Source organism: Tigriopus californicus, chromosome 6 (genome assembly GCF_007210705.1).
Source record: "Tigriopus californicus strain San Diego chromosome 6, Tcal_SD_v2.1, whole genome shotgun sequence".
NCBI lineage: Eukaryota > Metazoa > Arthropoda > Copepoda > Harpacticoida > Harpacticidae > Tigriopus > Tigriopus californicus.
In genome coordinates this window covers 1521582-1541726 of record NC_081445.1, presented here as the reverse complement: position 1 = coordinate 1541726, position 20145 = coordinate 1521582, and the positions used below count along the sequence as shown (strand labels likewise).

At 44.0% G+C, this 20145-nt stretch overlaps 2 protein-coding genes across 6 annotated transcripts; one reads left to right on the top strand and one right to left on the bottom strand.

The window, feature by feature from the left end:
- Positions 1 to 86: 86 nt before the first annotated feature.
- Positions 87 to 16454, top strand: LOC131882524 (ras guanine nucleotide exchange factor E-like). Its single transcript, XM_059229681.1, has 11 exons — positions 87 to 392; positions 1620 to 1724; positions 3345 to 3841; positions 11159 to 11221; positions 11345 to 11579; positions 11663 to 11790; positions 12859 to 13108; positions 13181 to 13403; positions 14111 to 14311; positions 14420 to 14516; positions 15442 to 16454. The coding sequence occupies exons 2-11, from the start codon at positions 1640 to 1642 to the stop codon at positions 15763 to 15765; spliced, it is 2103 nt and encodes a 700-aa protein (XP_059085664.1). The 5' UTR covers positions 87 to 392; positions 1620 to 1639; the 3' UTR covers positions 15766 to 16454.
- Positions 16455 to 16458: 4 nt separating this feature from the next.
- Positions 16459 to 19193, bottom strand: LOC131882528 (deoxynucleoside kinase-like). 5 transcript variants are annotated; one of them, XM_059229687.1, is made up of 6 exons: positions 18823 to 19193; positions 18612 to 18751; positions 18356 to 18547; positions 18154 to 18289; positions 17185 to 17458; positions 16459 to 16755 (listed from the first exon to the last, which is right to left on the bottom strand). In XM_059229687.1, the coding sequence occupies exons 2-6, from the start codon at positions 18700 to 18702 to the stop codon at positions 16645 to 16647; spliced, it is 804 nt and encodes a 267-aa protein (XP_059085670.1). In that variant the 5' UTR covers positions 18703 to 18751; positions 18823 to 19193; the 3' UTR covers positions 16459 to 16644. The 5 variants fall into 5 exon arrangements, with proteins under 5 accessions (XP_059085670.1, XP_059085669.1, XP_059085672.1 ...); XM_059229686.1 differs by having other exon boundaries at positions 18148 to 18289; positions 18823 to 19192; XM_059229689.1 differs by having other exon boundaries at positions 18148 to 18289; positions 18612 to 18679; positions 18815 to 19191.
- Positions 19194 to 20145: the final 952 nt, after the last annotated feature.

Below are 20145 nucleotides of genomic sequence, written 5' to 3'. Positions count from 1 at the left end.
ACTGGCAATTGTGCCACCTTCTCCCCGTTCTGCTCTTCCTTTTGGCCTCTTCCAGAAAAAAAGGGACGGGACAAGACCACCATTGCCTTGTTCCAAGACAGAAGGGGAGAGTGAGAGAGTGAAGACGGTTCTTCCGCTCCTCAGTTTTGTAGGACTTGATCCAGTTTTTCTAGTGGGAGGTAGGAGTGTTCCACATCAGGATATCCGCTCTTAAGCTAAAGACATTACGCCGAGAATCATAAGTAGGGACAACAGACGGCGTTCCATTGTGTGATTTAACCTCAAAGCTTTCACGGTCGAGGAGCGGGATAGAGCCAAAGGTCTTCTTGTCAAGCGGCCTTTGCAATGATTAAAAACGACGAGTGTGCCGGCCTTGTGACGTGAACCCGCAAGTAAGTAATTGACCAACCAAACCAGCTTGTTTCTTGGTTGGACCAAATAATGATTGCAACAACTACTGTAGAACACTGGCATTGCTATGAACCAACTGTGTACGTACCATGTACTACAGTACACAAGCGATAACACACCGGGCTAGATCCAAAGCCTTGAAGGAAAAAGAGCCATCGGGGAACATTAATTGTCTGCCAAAGTTTTTCCTTACTATCCAAGTTAGAGACTGCGATAACACTGATAGAGACGAGCTTTGTGCATTCCCACATCTTGGGACTGACTTGGTCACGAGACATTGTGTTTTTTTTTAGTTTCCACGAATCATTCCAACAGGAACGCTTTTCCGAGCCGCTCCCAGAGTTGGACCAATTTCGATATTACGGTCTGTGGCTAGGTTTCGGTTGGGAAGGGCCTCATTATTGCTTGGAGGGCTAGTGTCAGACCATATTTATTGGATTGGATTACGTGGAGATGAAATTTGAGACCACCAACACCAAAAAAAGACCATTCCAGTCCCTTGGACCCGGTTTGTCAAGTCGTTTCTCGTTATTCCAAACGAATGTTTGCTTAGGGAAAGTAGTGCCTGGCACTTGATATCAAGGCAATTGAATCCGTCAACTTGACATAAATACGCAGAGGCACGGATTCCAAACACACATTTAGTTTGGGACTGAGCACACGGTGTTCTTGAGTTGTCCTCAGGCAAAAATCTCGAGGTAATCGTAAACGTGCAATCTTATAAAAGCCAGGGGGTATTTACTTGATGCCATGAAGCGAACTTCTTTGGTTTGCCCATTTGCTCCCTGGGCTTTACAGGTCCATAAAAGGGTTGGAAATGAAAAGAGGGTCCAAATTTGGACCGGTGGCCTACACCTCACATAATCGGTGGGCATATACACACACGCACACACACACCCATTTCTCGATTATTTTAAGAGATGACCCTCCAGAGAAACGTTTCCGGAGTTTCTCCAGGGCATTTCGAAAATTTGAAAACGACCCAACACATTAGCATTTCTTCTTACCCCAAAGGCATAATGAGCTCCAAAGATCGAATTTGACGAACCTATGCCAGACTCTGGTGTTCCCGAGAAAATGACCTCATTCATGGAATGTGTGACCCACCTCAACACTCAAGTTTCTCTTCTGTCTCAGGACCAAACTCATAAGCATTGAACTCTTCGATAAAGTGAACCCTAACCTCCTCAATATCGTCTATTTCACAGCCTGTTTTGAAGTCGGAGCAATGGCCACCTTGGGGAAGAGAGGTGAAGGCCGAGGTGCAAGATCCCATTCACCGGGGTTAAAGAAAAAACACCCATCCCAACACGGTAAGACAGGCATGGTAAAACGGGTTTTCGTCTTTTGTTTCTTTCAAATCAACAAAGAGCTTGATGAACGAAGCGTTCGAAGAGTCTTCTTCCTAAATATGACTTGGGCATGGGTTTGAAATTATTAACTTCTCCTACTCAAAAGACAGCGCATGAACGCTGGTTTGGGCCTGTTATGATTTGGAACATTCCTGACACGCTAATCAGTTGCGTGACTGAGGAAGACCCTAAAGTGCAACTGTTTTTGAGTGTCGCAATTTAGATGCTTCAGATGACACTTTACAATTAATTAAGCATTATCAAAGTTCATTTAAAGTTTTATTTGGTGCTTTTGTACGACCGTTCTCAGATTTATTAATAGAAAGTAACATTCTCGGCGTCCTGACATCAAGTTTTGATTGGCAAAGCTCCCCGCTTATTTTGGGTGATACTTACATGGTCAGCCAAAGTCAGTGTAGCAGCCACCTGTCAGATGTTTTCATCAAGATTTATAACATAAGTCATGGGTACAAACAGCATTGTCTGAGGAGAAATAACATTCTACCTCAAGAAATTTGACCCAAAGTGAGCAATGGGGAACAATTCAGTTTGACCAAACCCAATGATTAGGTGATCGGCAAATAGATGTTGAATACCTGATATAATTGGAGATAACTTTTTTCATGCAGCGTGACCTTGGCCTCAAGAATGTTCATTCGGCTAAGGACTCAGTTGTAATTGTCTATTACGAGAAATGTTAGTGGTATAGTTTGTAGAGCCAGCACTAAAATGAATGACTCACAGCTCCCGCGATGAAATAAAAAATCAATTTTTTTTTTCCAATTTTATGTTGAAAAAAAATCCGTTCACCAAAATATTGGAAAAATCGAGAAAATGCTCTTTTTGAATAACGCTGAGAAGCAAAGAAAAATATGTTAAGATGAAGGTAAAGTCTTTCTCGTGGTCTTCACACAAGGGTCCTCCAAAATAAGTACTCCAGGAGTTATACATGTAAAATACCGGACAAAAATGCAAAATTGCTCTAAAGCAAAAAATGAGTTCAAAAAAATCTGAAGTGGTGAAGTCCTCTAAAATCGAAAAAACCTCGGAAATGGCAACGAAACTCAACGTAATGACCCCAAGCAGGGACAACAAATTTTAAAGGTGCACATGGCAGGTAAAGAGAACAGTTTCATTTCACTCATTTCATTCACTTAAGGGTTCAAGGAAAGCCAGTTTCTATTGTATTGTCATTTGTTTGTGTTGGTGGGCTTGACTTAAGTTCATTCCTTCATTTTACTTATAAACATTGGACAGTTGTCTCAGCAATCAAAATAACAAACTACCAACAGGCCAAACTTCATCACAATCCCATTGATTAGAACTGAAGTGTACACATTACTAGTGGATTGCTAAGGTGGGTTAAGGTGGTCTTTGAGTGGGGTTAGGTTTACTTCCGGTGCCGGGGTTTGAACCTACGATACCTGCGGATCATTTTTTTCGTATCTCCGCTCAATTAAAAAAAAAAACTTTTGCTAACAAATTCATGATGGGAGACACTTGTTTTGTCACCCTTAACTTAATTCCATGGGTGTGCCCAAAGAAAAAGAAAATGGTTGACTGTACACCTTTTTCTTTCAGGAGCGGGAAATTGGAACAACAATAACAATGACAATCATCTTCCTGAGAAGAACAATAACCATGTGCCCATCACCAAACCCGTCGGCAACCCTGCCGGAATGGAGAGCGGTGCCCCCATCCACAAAGCAAACATCGTGATGAACCTTTTAAATCGGTTTTCCAAATTCACGAGCGGACACCAAGGGTCACCGCAGACGTCGTGGGGAGCCGCTAAACAAGCACCTGCTCCATCAGCCAATTTGAAGCCAAGTCCTCGAAATGTCCCATCAAGTGCTTCTTCAACCTCTTGCTCCTTGTCCTCCTCCACCACCACTTCCACATCTACCACATCTACCACCACCAACAATAACAACGGCTCCCACTCGGGTCTGAGTGGAACTGATGGACTCGGTGGCAACCCCATCAAGGCGCCCAGACATGGACAGGCTCAAAAGGCCAAGGACGCGAAGCAGAGGGCCAAACTGGACCATGAGCTGAGTAGGCTGCACACCAAAATCGTAAGTTAGTCTTTATTTCGCAACGCTGTCGCTCTCACTCGCTTCGGCTCATTCGCCAAAATCCCCTGGGTGCCCTGGAGGGCGCACTAAAACTGAGTATCTCCATATCATTTTGTGGCTCACAGCACGTCTCGAGTGAATGGGACAAGGCCACCAAGTCTGGGTCAAACATGCGGTCTGGTCTACCTTACCATTTATCACTACCATTCCAAGTGTTCCCAACCACGACAAAACAAATCGAATGTTGTTGCTTTCTGCGTGTGAGAGTGGTAACGTACCATATTGCACTGGAGTTGTGCAGGTGAAGGGGATAGATAAAAGCTCCTTTTCATTTGCACACGGTGGACACGAGATCCCATTCAATCAGAAACGAGCATCATTAGAGGGAGATGGAATGACCTGGCCAGAGTGAGATCAAACCAATTGCATTATCTCCTCGGCCAATCTCTTAAGTTTGGGGCCCCGTTTGAGTGGGCCATATCATCACAATCGTCCACGTGGCGTGGTTGGGTGCAAGGAGGTCCATTTACCTTATTAGTTGGATGGGAAGGCAATGGTATGAGATGCACCAAATCGTGCCATTTGTCAGAAGCACTCTCTCCACGTGACCTTGGAGGAACCCGGCCGCAGATATTGGAAGATCATGAGCATTTCCAATAGTAGGAAAAAGGTCGGATCAAAGTGGTTCTTTGATTGGCTCAAAATGTGTCCGCGTTGGGATCAAAGGTAGTTGAACCTTTCATGTGCGAAAGGCGCGAAAGGCGCGAAAGGCCCGTGGGAAAGAAACGGGTTCAATGAAACGTTTAAAGCCTATTTTTCTCTCCACATCAAAGGCCGCTTCCGTCTTCTGCAGTGGTCCTCTTTGAACCGCCGGCTGCCAAGTGGGACCATATTTGATGCTTGATTTGATCTGGACAAAGGGTGCAGCGAAATTCATGGCATTCTCTGGAGAATGCCGGGCACTCTGGAAATTGGTTCATTGTCGATGCGGAATCTCATTTGGTGGTCCCACCAACCTTGGTATTCGATCTGTTAGGCATTGCGCTCGTCCTTCCTGACAAATGAGCAAATTTCGGACCCACTCCCACACTCGAAGTTGTTGCTCTTGCTCTCTCGCCCTTGCTTCGCTCAATCGGTCTTTCTGTTTGGGAATTGCCATGGGAAGATCCCAAAAGGCCTCTCTCCAAGCTGACCGAACTCCAAGTCATTACTCTTGTTGGCCTTTTCCCAAGGAAAAGTCATTTCTTAGAGGGACAAGGAGAGGAGAGGAGAGGAGAAGAAGGGAGGGGAGGGGAGGCGGGTCTCATTTGCTGTTGTTTTGGAAACCATATATCTTTTCAAACACAGATTTTAAATACCCTCCCACGTGACTTTAGAAGGCTCCATAGAACGGGTCTCGTGGACCAGATCCAACTTACTCGGGTGGTTTCTTGGCCTTTGACGAACATCTAGACCCAGGAGATATCTGTGGTTGAGACACCGAAGAAGCAGACTGGGAATGTGATAGGCTTCCCACCAAAACGAGAAACGATTTGTTCCAAATGTTCCCTCCGTGTTAACTCGCCATACTTTGGCACACTTGTACTTGGACGCTTAATTCCACTCTCTGACCGTGAAGCACACATTCTCTTGGGATGAGGTCACCTATAAAATGTGTTTGCCTTTCAATTCAGGAGGAAGTTCTCCATCAAAGTGAGTCTCAGTGATCGGAACTAGAGCCAACAAGCATCATCGTCATCATCATCCATCGACTGTGGCTTTGGTGAAGACCCTTGACTTCATTTCCGAGCTCTTGTCAACTCAATTTGCAAGGAAATGGTTGTTTCGAGTGCAGCTGACTTCCTTCCATCGAGACCTCTAGTCAGTCCATTTGTGGAACGCATTGCCCAACCTCTGAGAGGAACTTGGACTTTGTTTCGCCACGACGTTTGGCTCCATTTTCAGGGGAGATTTCTGTCGATTCTTTTACAGACCAAGAGAGGTCAAAGAAGCAATAAATGCCAACACTCTTGTTGGCGAGAGCATTGAAAGAGCCGGAATGAGAAACCTTTTGTTTTTAAGCAACACTCCTGACTAGGCGAAAGTAAATGGTGTACATGATAAAGATGCGCAACACTAACTGAAAAGCAAACCATGTAACACATCAACGGTCAATTTGTCATTTTTCTGTGGAAAAGCAAACTTGAGTCAACCCTACCATCTCATAATGAGAGTACCAGAACCAGCATTAATATTGAAAACTTGATGATTCAATTGTTGCATTAATATGAAGCTACGAATAATTTATTAATGTCATAGTTTTGAAGATTACTCAACTTAACACCCACCTAGAGCTACAGTTCTATTCAAGTGAACCTATTTTGGGTTTGATTTTATTATAAAAGTGAGCTGGCATCTTTGCATGCGTCGCAAAAGTTGAAACCCAACCACCAAAATCATTTCTGAAGAGCAGATGTCTGGCCCATAAATCTTGATCCGAGACTCGACCTCAGGCAGAGGAGTAACAGTCTCTTCATTTTCTGTAATTCAACATTGCTCATCATGATTCAGAAGCTGCTCCCTTGAGATGTAGGATTCAGGAGTGCCATATACACTATAGTCCATTCTTATTTCCTTGATTACACACGACTGGACTATATATGCACCTAAAGAGAGAATCCCTCCTTGTTCTTATGAAGGAAGCAAAGAACGAGGAAGGGAGATTTGTAAGTTTCAATAAACGGCAGTGGCTGCATCTACGTAGTATGTACTAATGACCAATACGAGTACGCTTTTGGATTGGCCTCTCGAAGACGTCAATAATCCTAGAAGGGTAACAGGGCAACACGACAGGGGTCTGATTGTTTTGTGGATGTGCCTTAATTATCCCTGTGCATGCGGATCCGCCTCGAATTATTGGATCACCGACCACTGGACCGGAAATTTGGCTCATCAAGGATCGATCGGCTCGATTCGAGAGGCCCCTTTCGGCTCTCCTCAGAGAGAAAGATTAGAGGGGCCCTGTCGTACAAGTAGGCTGCTCGGCCTCCAATTTTCTCCCCATTGATTCAAGGTTGATTGAATCTCCAAAGTTTACTTGGGATCCCCAATGGATAAGAGAAACAAGATTGGGCCAAAGCGGAGACACAAGACCAAGTCAAGGTTTGTTCTTGCCTCGTAAAACAAGACGACCAAGTTTTTTTCTTTCGACTCTCTTGCTCTCTCTTGCTCTCTCTCACTCGGACTCCTCCCCCGCAAACTTGTTTTCTAGAAGGTGGAATACCGAGAGCCAAAATATAAAATCTGACTTTGACAGAAACGTGAACTTGATGTTTAAAAGAAGGGACCATATCAACCCCATCGTTGCTATTGATCCTTTCTTCCCTATCCTCCCTCCGCCTCCCCGTCCTCTCATCTTTTCACGTTTGCTTTCCGCTCGTTGTCTGCTTGGGAACTTAAGCCATGATCCTAATACTTAAGATCAGGGCTGCCAAGCAATCATTGAAGTTAATCTGAAGGTTCATCTTAGAAATTCTAATTCTGAAGGTGTAATAGTTCGGTCTTTTGGAACAGAGAGTCATCCTCCAAAGTTGTTGTAAAAGAATGCACGGCCAAGGGGGAAGTTCGGTGTTGATATCTGATTTCTCGTTTTTGAGTGTTGACCTCTTGCCAAAATGGCAACGCTGAGGAGAGGCTCTTCAAGGAAAACCCGGTGTGTAGCCGTTTTTGGCCGGAAGGGAATCCGCTCATTTAGGCCACATTAATGGGTAGACAGAGACTGGATGGTGGTTCTCATGAATACCAGAATGAGGCCCTCGAGCTCTGAAGTGGAACTGTAAAAAAAACTTCACCTGGTTCTATAGTGTGGAACCTGTCGACAAACAGGTCCCGGGATCCCCTGGCATATTTGGAGTCATGGAGTCCTCCCTCAGGGTAGATTTCCATGTAGTTCCGCTTGCCAAATATCCTTATGGAGGAGCCAAACTTTTTTGGCTGTGCGCAAAATAAGTACCTGTTTCCCTACTAGGGCCCATTAGCTGGCTTATTTTGGCCCTCAGTTTTATGGAGCCATGAGGATGCCTCCCCGCAGACTTCCTCCATGAATTAGTACTCGCGGGTTTTGTAGCGCCACATAGATAATAGAGCTCTCTATTTTCTACATTCTCGTTTTGCGGAAAGGTCACCGAGACCAAACAATTCGTGTTTGACTTGGCCCGGTGAGGCCCAAGATACCTCATCTGAGACTGCTTTTCAATCACCATATTCATGGAGAATCGAGGTCCAAACGACGTGACAATGAGGCAAGCCAGAACCTAGACAATAGACAAAGTAGACAATAGTCAGTGGGAAAGGGCCTCTCGTGTTGCGTGACGAGGAGCAATTTGATTCCGATGATTTCATTAGTACAAGCGGCGCCTCTGAACTCTCTAAACCTCTCGATATTTGAAGTGTTTTTTTAAGATTGAACGCTCTGACGAAACCCCCAGAATGAGAGTGAGGGGATGGGAATGGAGTAGAAGACTTTTTCAACACTCAACGCAAAGTGTCGAGGGCGGGATTTTTGGAATTTGTCGGTGGATCGGGAAATAATTCACTTCTTGTCTTTGCTTTCGACCAAAAATATCGGCTCAATCTAAAGCTGGAAGACAAACAATGGGAAAAGTTTTTTTGCCCGTCAACGAGCCCTTTCACCAAAAATTGGCTCCCAAAGGTGCCTCTCAACTCTCTTCACTGCTAAAATTATCTTCTTCAACACCCATGGAACCGTTTCAATTGGCGGCCAAAAACACGGAATCCGGACTGAAATAGAAAATAGGACACTGATTGGTCCTCCTTGCCCTCGGGATCTATTGGCAAGTCTGTGGTGGACATGTGGATAATGACATCAGATTGGATCCCGAGGGTCATAAATCGTCCCGCATGAGCTCACAGTCAAGAATTCACAAAGCTCTCAGCATTTCAGAGTAGCTCCTTCACAACATATAGCAGAGTGTGAATCCCTATGCACGTTTGGCAGACAATCAATCCCCCCCTCATGCTTTTCTCCTAGCATATGGAAGGGTGGGAAACAAAGGTTGGCCAAGGTCAGCGGCATGACCATAAAGCACTTTAGAGCGCTTGTCTGTTCATTGGGCTTGACTTTTCTTCTTCTTGTTGGTTGGTGTTGCACAGAGTCATTGCTCTTCCAAGCTCATCCAGATGTCTCCAGCATAAGGTGATGAATGTTTTGTTTCTTTCGCCCCTGGCTGGCTTGGTGCCTACTTATAACGGGTTGTGCACTCCGGAATTAGCTATTTTCTTGGCTCCAAGAAGACTTCTCGAGTCCCAAGATTGGTCTTTTGTTCCCCGCCGTTTTTATCCCTTTTTGTTGTTGTCAAGGTTTTGGTCGGGAGGAACAAAGGCCGCGGTGCAGATTTTATGGACTTGTCATGCTTGTTTTGATAAAGACAAGATTAGGCCATCTCAGAGAATTACTCCATTAATCTTCGTTTCTGGTGTCAAAGGAACGAGTCTAAAACCTCCTTTTGAGATCTAATAAACGGATGAATCATCATCCCTTAGGCTCCTAGTGGAACTTGCGCGCTAGGACGGGAGAAAAGATGCACTATGGTAGGACTGGGCAGTTTTTGCTCGGAAAATGATTCCCACAAAGCTTTCAATCGAAGACCTATTTCTGTTTAGATGCTGATTGGAACGTGCTAAAAATCGAGCCGTAGGTTTGAAGGGGCAGACATAAATCAAATGTGACCTCTTGGGACTAAGACAATTCTTGGGGGTATGAAGTGTCACAATATCGTGGAATTAGTTGGTCAAAAACAAAGGTCAAAGACTCCTACACGATTGGGAATGTCAAAAGCCTTTCCCCAAGCATAATAATTCTAACGCTTGACTGACTGGTCTTTCTTAGATAAGCTTCCACTTAAAGTAAAGCCAAAAATGTGCCTAAGATGGTGAATATCTACTGGCAAATATATTGGCTAGATGTATCTTGGCAAGTACGGGTCGTGAAGATCCCCCAATGAAGGAAGAATCACAAAGCTGAAGGGCACAGTTATGAGGATGGAGGAGAGACCCCCTTCTTGAACTTATAGCGTTCCGATTCGTGTTTATTCGGTTGGGCAACATGTATTCACTCTTGTTTTTCCAACTAGAGTTTTAATGTTAGAATTTTCTTTGGGCAACAAATCGTCCAAACGCTCAAAACCGTGCCTAATGCTGAATTCTTTCCCCTTGTCTTTCGCTCTCAAATTTTGCAGCCTCACCCTTTCTTTCTGTCATGGTTAGGAGAGATGGCGCCATAAAGCGATTTTCAATGCTGGAAATAGTGGCCAATTGATTGAGAACATCTCTGTTACTTGTTGATAATCAACAAAGAAATTGCAGAAATTGAATCCATTTACTTTTATTGACATGTTGGCGTCCAGATCTGTCAACAGGAATATTGTGAATGAACGCAAGCAAAATAAGCAAAATGCATAGATAGATCCCAACTCAAGAAATTTAGATTGGTGGAACGCTTTTATTTTCATGTTGCTGCCTGATTCAACCCTGTGCAATGTTCCAAATCCAGTATATCTCGTTACCAACAGCCTCAGGTGTTCAAATGGAAACAAGTCAAGGGGATTATCTGGAACAAAAAGCCCGTTTGAGTGTTCCATTAGGCGGAGAAGCTAGATTCACAGTCGAGACTCGCGAGTGATTATCCATAATGATGCAGAGAGAGAGAGAGAGTGAGAGGTTGGTGTACCTCGTACACCATTTTCATGGCTAATCCTCCTCAACAACGTTGGCATGTAATATCTGGTGCTAATGACAGTGCTGCACCATGTTCCAGATCCCGCCACTTGGTTTTGGGACTTGCTCCTTGTTGGGAACACCCAACGAGGTCGCTCAAGCCGCCTCCAAACACTCGACACAAGTTCATTTTCCAGCCCATTTCAATGATATACGAGTCCCTAAATGTTTACCCACCCACCCTGAGGCGGCGAGCCCTCATTTTTAGAAGCCATAATATCATGGCGCCCAATGGAGCAAATTTAGCAGATCTATCTCAAAGCGCTGCTGCCTGCCGCCCAATGAAGCCCGAATCAAGGAGATTGCTTACTCGAGTGGTGATGGCGCTGGTGGTGGTAGTGGGTCTTTGATCTCAAAGAGCTTCTTCTTCCTTTGGAATTGAAAAGGGACTCTGGAGTCAATGGCAGAATTTTTGATTCCCCTCCTCCCAGCAATCCTGTGTACTGCCAGGACCACCTGGCTCAATGGCAACGAGCAAACACATGATGCCTCCTAGCCTGAGTTGGATGATGATGTCGATATCTTCTTCCGCTTTGCTTTCAGGAGACGCTATTGGGGAAACTCGACGATGTGACCCCTCAGGCGGCAGCTTCTCCAGAGGAAGAGGTACGTAGTACGTTGTTCTACCATGAACGGTGGATGCATCGACACGCATGGGTCGGGGTCTCTGGATGGAGGCGAGTTGCAAAATAAACGTACACTGAACGTATCAAACATGGCCATTTTCAGTGTGTTCTCTGCCGGTTGAATCGTGCCACAATGCAGACCTTTCCTTGTGGTCATCAAGTGGTTTGTCGAACCTGCTTCGTGAGGACCATTCAGGCCACGGTGGCACAAAAGAAGCTTCCCTTGAGATGTATTTGGTGCTCAGCCAAGATCCTCAAGCTTCAACAGAACCAAGAGCCCAAGTTTGCCCGCCAGCAAAAGCTCACCATCTCGTCGTCGAATTTCTCGTTCGCTTCGGGTCTGTTGTCGCCCTTTTAAAACGGACCACTCCGATGTATGCGTTTCGCTTTTTCTTAAAAGGGGGGGAATTCATGATTACAGGTGTCTCGAACGTGTCTTCGGCGAGTAGTTCCAATTCGCTTCGCTCACAGAAGTCGTTCAATTTCGATACCCTCTCGAATTTCCAGAACGCCAAGCTCATGAATGGGATCCCCATCAGTCGCACTCGGGTGAGTCCAGAACGTCTCGAACAATGGACACGGAGGCCATTACAAGACATGGATTTTTCTTGAACCTAAATCTCATTTCCCCCCCCCCTTGGGCTTCAACTTAATCATTAAGAAGAATGGTATTTCTTAACGTGTAGAAATAGTAGCTCGTGGGGCTAAAAATGCCATGTGCTATTAGATTGGTACAGATGTCTATTTGATGTAGGAAAGTCAAAAAGATTACTATCTTACTTGAAATGAAAAGCCAGTTACCACTCCAAAATTAATACACTCTTGAAAGTTTTATGGATGGAAACCTTATTCGACCAATGCGTTAGATGTATTTTAAGATCATTCCCATGCCCAGTAGGGATGAGGAAATCTGTAAAAAAATGTCAAGTAGATAAATGAAAGGCAGTATTGATAAAACCAGTTTTTATTGAAACTAGCCACCAAATGCTTTGATTTTTGATTTTTGAATCAAATCTCCTCAAACTCATGAACATGCACATTTTGGAAACAAAACTGATGAATCTTCGAAGCATGATTAAAAAACATTCTGTCCAGAAATTTCGCGATATTCTTTTAAGTGATTGTGTTTTCTTACTTGGAACTTGACTCCAAGTGTGGTTTCAACGAGACCAAAGTGCTTCGTAAAAAAACGACTTTCATAAAATCCCTTGCCAATGAAGGTGCTGCAAAGTGTTGTTAATGTGGTTTAATATATTTTTTGCATTATTGTATAACTTATTTGGAATATTTTGAGATTGACAAAGAAAAAGGAAAATGGTGTTCGTTTTTTTTGACGATGCTGAAAATATATGTCAAGTGTCTGACCATCAGAGTATAAATATAACAAGGGCATTTTGGATATAAATCTGTTTCCAACAGGGCCATTAATTCGCGTATCGCTCGGTAATGGTTAACTTAATCATCTGCTAACTTGTATAACCAAGTGTGCTCCGTATTAACATCAAATAACTGACTGCAAACTGTAGGCTCTTGATACGCATTTTGGCATTGATGTATTACTTCCCCCCTCAAAACTTGATTCTCATTTTTTTATATCCATACCATCATTCCGGGTAGAGTGCCAATAGCTTCCGAGCTCGGAGGACCCGCTCTCCTTCCCCGGGACGAGTGAGTCTCCCAAGTGGTTCGGTGCAGCCTCGGTCGCATTCATCAGACCCCAAGGGCTCTCGGACCCCCGTCAATCGAACGTCAAGTGAGGACAGTCTCAGTAGTCAAATGAGTTTCCCGGCCAGCTCCATCACTTCCATCTCGCCTCGGTCCCCGACATCCCCGTCATGGAGCACGGGATCACTCCGATCGTGTGAAGGTAAACAATACCCCCCAAGGTAGACCTTACTCGTACATTAGGGTGTATAAACTTGACGACCCCTCCTTTCAGGGATCTTGAATGGTGGAACACACCCGTACTATGGGACGAGTGTCTTGGCGGGATCGTTCTTTCCGGCCGCGGTACTGGCCTCCTCCGCACCGAACTCGAACCTGGTCCAGGGGGTGCATGGCCCGAGTGGATCCAGTGAGAGCAGTGTGTCGTCTTCCAGTTGCTGTTCCTCCACGCGATCTTCACGTCTTGGAACACCCTTGTCGCCAATTAAGGAGTCCAGGTCTGCGTTTTCCCCCTCGCTTCTCGATGAAAGCCCCAAGGGGGGATGGATGATGAGTGTGACACTTCTAATTAGGACCATGTGTCAAGATTTAGCTGGGAGTTCGGAGGGATTTGAACAAGTCATCCCGATCCCAAGGTCGACCAGATTCCGGGTCGTCGCTCCTCCTTCAGGGAACGGAAAGGAGGCTGTAGGAAGTTGAAAAAAAATGTTCGATACTGTCCTGAAATACTGACTGTATATAGTTTGGCCATTTTGGTCCAAAATTGAAAACTACTAGGTATACTCCTAGACTTGGGATTGACACGTGCTCCTAAAAAAAAAAGTTTAAAGCCCCCCTAGTTATGGCGGGAGCGCCAGGTTAACGATTGAAAATTGAGACTGGGTAGGTGTTCCAAACAGTCTTGAACAGACAAGGTGTGTGGTGTGTGGCCTGAGGTGAGGAGGTAGGACTAAAACTTTGGGAGCCTAAAGGATCAGGGTTCATTTGCGGCCACAAGGAAAGTCTGAGGTAGAAAAAAAAATTCCACCCACCTTACCCTGACTGACAACGTGGTGGCTGGGCAGATCGTGCCTGGCCAAACCCGCCTGAGCCCTTTCTGCAACTTTTTCTCTCTCTGATGAGTTACGAGCAAGTTTTGAAGAAGAAAAAAAAGCCCACAACACCTCACCACAAGAAGGTATGGCTTTTGATTTTCATGTTTTAGACAAGAAAGTTCGGGAAGTCCGCTGGAAAATGCGTCGCCCGAGAAACGGCCGTGTCGTTATCGAGTTCCCCCCAAGGCCGAAATGGATATTGATGACTTTGAACAGGATCCCAACGACCTGTTTGTGGAGGACGGACAGCCCCAATTCGAATGCAAAGCCGCTCAAGAGATCCTGACTCCAAAGCGTTCCTCCCGGATTGTGTAAGCCTATGAATGCTTGCCAAAGTTCCCTCGATTCGCCAGAAGGGGGCCTGTTCCAACGGGGCAAGAACCTCTTGACACGAGTTCTCTTTTTGTGTGATCTTCCAGATGCGCCGACAAGATCCTTCGACAATTGGAACATCATGCAGATACGGAAATCCAATACTACAAACCATCTTCTCCATGGATCAGAAGAAACCTAGAGGTGAAACCACGTTCGACATATACGACAAAAATAATAAAAATCATAATAAAGAAATGAGGTAGCAAAAAAGGCAATTCCTGTTGAGCCTTCAGTTAGCTATCACAAGCGAGAAAAACGAAAGATTAAAGGCCATTCTGGAAGCTGAAAAAGGAACAAAATTCTTTTAGTTTTTGGGTCATTACAATTACCAAATTTTAAAATGTAAATGCAATTACAATGCCTTTTTCGAAAAAAAGTAACAAATTAGTGTAATTTCGTTACTAATGCCTTGGTCGCAAGTCATAATTCATGAAATATTTGGTCACACAATGCGTTCGAATTTGCCCCTCTAGGGTACGGCAATCTTGAACAAAAGGCTCGTCTGGGATTGTAGGTTATAGAGGGTTGGTGCTCAATTCAATACAAAGGAGGATTTTAAGACCTTTGCCAACATTCTATCTCATGAGTTGAAAGTACACGTAGATTGGATTTCACGCTTATGCCTCTATCACTAAGAATATCCTTTATTCCCGGGCTAGGGCAAAGCTTGCGCTGACATTAAAACAAGATAAAGGATTATTGGTGTTGAGCCCTCATTTAGTTGCTTTTTTGTTTGCTTTAAAAAGTGAATTCTTAACCAGAACATCCTGTCATAGGGTTTTATGTTTGTAATTTTGGAAACTGTTACCAAACAATACTTGTAGCTGAAAGGTCCCACTGTTTCTTCTCATTTCACAAATGCTTGCCTACGTAAATCAGACAAACGGTACCTATTTACGCGGAAAGTTTTAATCTTTATCAATTTAAGCTCTGATGCCCACCCTTGCTTTTGAACAAGTTGTTTCACTTGGAACAAGTCTCTCTCTTTCTTCAATGCTTGAAGAGCCAGGCAAGATGGAGTGGGAAAAGTTTGAGCCCGTATTTCTGCTTCTCTCTCGCTCTTTAGGTGGCGAAGAAAAGTCGGTTGTTCACGGACCATAAGAACGCCAACCTCCGACCGATTGCAAACCATCCATCTTGTACTTCTGGTCGACTCTGTCGTCCACCTTCGTGGGAGGAGGATTTGGATCTTATTTGTCCTATTCAATCAAGTCAATCCAATCACGATCGGAACAACAACAACAACAACAACAATATCAACAACACTACGAGCAGCAGCAATATTAACAACAATGCCCGAACGGATGGACCACTTCCAATTGGAAGTACACCACGAATGCAACCAAGGACCAGGCGAACCAAATCTGTCACCTTCAGCGACGACTGCTAGGAACATGTTCACGGTACAGTTTTTAAACCGGATGAGCTCATTTCGAATCTCAAAGTTGTTTGGAACCACCTTTGGCGTCAGAGGAAACTACCTTTGACTTTGGTTTGATAATGGAAATCAATTCACGGACCAAACAATATTCGATTAATTCAAATTACTTCTATTCACAGATATTATTGTCCTTCTTCACATCCCCTCTTTACTAAGAAGAGGCGTACATTTTGCTAAACTATTTTTTTGTGCCAGCCAGTGTAGTGGATTCAATTTCAACAGTCTGAACACGTGTTCCAAAGTTTTTGTTGAATGACACAACCTCAAAATATCTGCAAGAAAAACCGCCAAATTTGTGAGTGAGTTTGCTCTGATCAGCCCAAAAGAAAATTCATCTACACTCAGAGGTTTTGGAATTTGTTTGAACATTTTTTTGGTCCGTGAACTGTTATTCAATTGTCCTAACGATATACTTTTAGTAAATTTTCTTCCCGATGCCCGAATCTTGCTTCAAAAACCTTCGAAATTTGAAATGCCATTGCCCAGTTTAAAATCAACACCGTGTTAACGAAGAACACGTTTAGCCCGATAGTCACCATTGATTCACTTGATCAGTATGTAGCCATTTGAAACACATATCAAAAATGTTTCTTTTTTGGGGCAGATCCACCCCATAGAGCATCATTATCAACCGTCATGTACTTGTCGCTTGACATCAATTTATTGAATATACCTTGAAGTGAGTCGATACAAAACGTGAAAAAATGAACAAACACACAAGAAGTCAGTTCGTCCTTTCTTTTTGTTTCTCTTTGAACTGCCATCACCTAATTCAATATCACAGCTCGATCCGGCAAAGTCCTCGTTTTGGTGGTCCTTTTGTTACGCTCAATTCGTTCGAGACTTTTGCAAGATCTCGTCTTTTTGGCGTTGATACTGGGCTTGTAGTTTGTCCAAATCTTCATTGGCTTCAATGACAATCACAGGGGCTTGAAGAGGCTGGAATCATGGAAAACATTTTTTATATTCGCGCGAAATATGGGATTTTGTACCTCAATATTTATACTTTGAAAGCGGAATGATATTTTTTGAAAACATTTTGCCCTTTTTTTTTTGGCACAGAACAGATTTTTTCAAATTATCCGCAGTTTTCAAAGGAGGAACAGAACTGTTTTGAAAGAGGTTGTCTTCAATGTTTCCGAATTTTCAATTCAATTCTTTATTTGATGTTGCATTCCTGAGGTCTTTTGGGTCGGTCAATTTCAACTCTATCTTTTGGTATGCGATACGTTAGGTTTTGAAATTGTTTTACTGATGTAAAAGAGAGACAATTTCCTTGGGAACTAAATATGCAATATAGAGCTTTCCTAAATTAAAATAACATTCCGATCGTTATTGAAAACGTCTTCAAAAGAGAGACATTGCTACCTGGAATTTAGTCTTGCGAATCAACCAATCCTCGTGGAGATCGTGGAGATCCTGGATGTACTGGAAAGGGATTCGACATTCCTCACTCCGATCTCGATCCTTGATCCGTTGAAAGGCCACATCAGGACGGGTCCGCAGATAAATAATGAGATCGATTTTGAAATTCATGGACGGACACGTCAGAAGGTAATTGAACCACTCGGACAACACGGCATACTCGCAGTCCTCGAGTTTGCCCTCGGCGTAGAGATTCTCCACGAAGCAATAGCGGGCACTGTTGTCAGACATTCAATCAAACAATCATTCAATCAATCCTTAAGGTCACTCACTAGTCATGATCGTTGGCGGCACAATTTCAGTCAAGAAGAAATGACCACACTCTACCTAGTCCCCGGGATTTGAAATTGAAAAGATCCAAAATCTGTCGAGGCAAGCAATGGGCTGGAAAAAGGCCTGAAACTGAACCTCAGTGGCTGGGATTCAACTGTTAGGAAGTATGGTCAGCCCTAGCTTATCTTTACATTTGAACCTCTTGATCTTGTGAAGGGAGAAGGCAAAAAACAAAAGCAGCAAAGTACCAATTTGCCTATCAAGAAGTATAAGTGTCAGAGCAAGAGGACTTATGAGGGCTTGGTTGTGGTTTTCAACGGCACATTAATATTCGGTAACCATTCGAAAAGTGCTACGCCAGGCGGGCGATGGAAAGCAGCGCCTCTACGATCAGAAATCAATCTCGAACAGCTCTATAAAAGATGCTTAGTGGTATTACCATGAAGTTGGCACTCCACCAAACCAATGGAAAAGTCACTTTGGCCCCTGCCCTTCCTCGCCCTTTCACTGAAAACAGAACGCCTTTCACGCAACCTCCTGTGACATGCAAATCTCTACTCATTCCATCCCGGAGACTTCCTCTGGCTCATCATGACTAGTGAGTGCTGGCTCATGAATGATTGCGGCGGTTGCCTTAACAAAGAGCGTTCCATGATCCGGGTGGGTTTGGCGCAGGGTTTCGTGTGCTGTTGCATCATGGTCAATTGAACGTACGTTTGGAACAACATGCTCCATCGTTTCGGATCCTCATACATTCGCTGTAGCAGATTAGTGCCTACATCACAGAAATATTAGTCCATCTCCAGCGATGACGTACATGACTATCCGAATGTGGCCATACCGTGACAATTTCGCCATTTATCCACGGGTTCGGGCATGATTTCCAATTCGTTCGATAGATCTTGGAACTCATTGAGGAACGTGCTCTTGCCACTACCAATGTTGCCCTCGACCACAATGGTGAAGGGACGCCGAGGGGCACTCGTCATGATGAGTCTAGACTGAATGGTGGGGGGGTCCATGCCGTGAAATGCTGGAATAAAGCTACACCGGATGATGACAAAACCCCAAGGATTCGCAGACAGCTCTTGACCCACCTTGGGTGATGGCTTTGACCTGATTACCAAAATGTCGACTCAATCCTCGCGTCCAATGCCCAGCCATGCTGGAATAACAGACGGGATTCATTGTTCGGTGACAATCAACCAACCATGTTCCTTTTTTTATGACTCGGGGGCTGGACAAAGGAAAAAAGCGGGAAACAGGCCGGAACACGTGGTTTCGAAATGAAACGGCTCACCATCTCACCTTGAGGCTTGAGCTGAGTGAACATGCAAATCTCGGAAAGATCCGTGTTCTGATTTGTAGTAGCAGGCAAGGCAAGGATGGGCCGACACTCGTCTTTTCTTCCCTGACTATCTGATTCTGAATCCTTAATGTTGTTGTGCCTCATTCGTTTTTCGTCATGCCGTGGTGGTGCTCTAGGTGGTTGCCTGGCGGGTGCTTTCCCCCGATTTCGAAAGAGGGCGCTGCCAACATCTAATCAAACTCTGGCTTATCAGAAGTTGCGGTTACAATTTCAATGTCCAGCCTAGATTAGACTGATCCCTCTTTGATCCAACCCAAGCCTGTCCATTGATCCATGGTCCTGCTAAGCTTTCAATAAATCATGTATATCTGGTCAGTTCCAACCTATTCTTTTACAGACCACCGATTTGGAGGTTGTGCGAGTGCTGCGAGGTTGTCATTCTGGACAAAATTTGATCATTGAACATCAAACGAAAAAGAAAAAAAAACGAGTTGGTGGTGGATATTGAATGCAATTTATATTACCAACCATCGTGCAGAACTATCCCGGTCAGCTGATGATAGCGCATGCTAACGTCAATAGTCACCACCTACACCAAAAGAATGAAACAACAAAACAACCAGCCAAATGATTTAGAAAACTGGTTTGCCTGGCTGGGTCGAAGTGTACTCTCATACTTCTTCTTCTGTGGTTTCATTATGTAGGTGTTTAGGCCATGATCCTCTGTTAAGTTATTTGTTGCTCTTAAACCCTCTATTACGTGCTACTCAGGCAACACCAGACAGAGACAGGTTTATATTTACTAGAAGCATAACCATTTGAAAGTCCCACAATATTGCATATGCATGAATCAAATGAATATAATCACATTGAGAGCATGAATGGTATGAGCACAAGTAACGTTCACTTTTGTAAATTGGGTGTCTTGAGAGACGCAAGTGGTATGTTTGTCTGGTGATTTCTATTGAACCAAGCGATAAAAAAAATTCAAAGGCTCCCAAATTTGACAATATGCTTTGAGTTTCTTTTTGCGTTTCATGATTAGGTAGGGATATATATATTGTGAGGTATCTTGATTGCATTGAAATGTTCTTCATTTGAATCTCAAAATCCAAATTACTAGGAGGACAGGGTTATTAGTGTGGCTTATTATTACATCCCACCACACAGCAAGAGACAAACCAAGACAACCTAGACAAACCAAATGCATTTCCTCCACACAAGTTGGGCTTTACCTGACTCAGAAAATGTGGGCCAATTTTAACCTCAATCAAATGTCTGAGTCAAAAGTTACCACTTGAAACTCAGTATGGCGTGGGCAC

What these genes read in the sequence shown, in the direction of transcription:
- LOC131882524 (XM_059229681.1), top strand. Translation starts at nt 1,640, where the DNA reads ATGGCCACCTTGGGGAAGAGAGGTGAAGGCCGAGGTGCAAGATCCCAT. An exon ending in GTAGGCTGCACACCAAAATC is followed by an intron (nt 3,842 to 11,158) that starts GTAAGTTAGTCT and finishes CTTTGCTTTCAG; the next exon opens with GAGACGCTATTGGGGAAACT. An exon ending in GGATCAGAAGAAACCTAGAG is followed by an intron (nt 14,517 to 15,441) that starts GTGAAACCACGT and finishes CTCGCTCTTTAG; the next exon opens with GTGGCGAAGAAAAGTCGGTT.
- LOC131882528 (XM_059229686.1), bottom strand. Translation starts at nt 18,702, where the DNA reads ATGAATCCCGTCTGTTATTCCAGCATGGCTGGGCATTGGACGCGAGGA. An exon ending in GGTCAAAGCCATCACCCAAG is followed by an intron (nt 18,548 to 18,611) that starts GTGGGTCAAGAG and finishes GCTTTATTCCAG; the next exon opens with CATTTCACGGCATGGACCCC. An exon ending in ATGGAACGCTCTTTGTTAAG is followed by an intron (nt 17,459 to 18,147) that starts GCAACCGCCGCA and finishes GTCTGACAACAG; the next exon opens with TGCCCGCTATTGCTTCGTGG.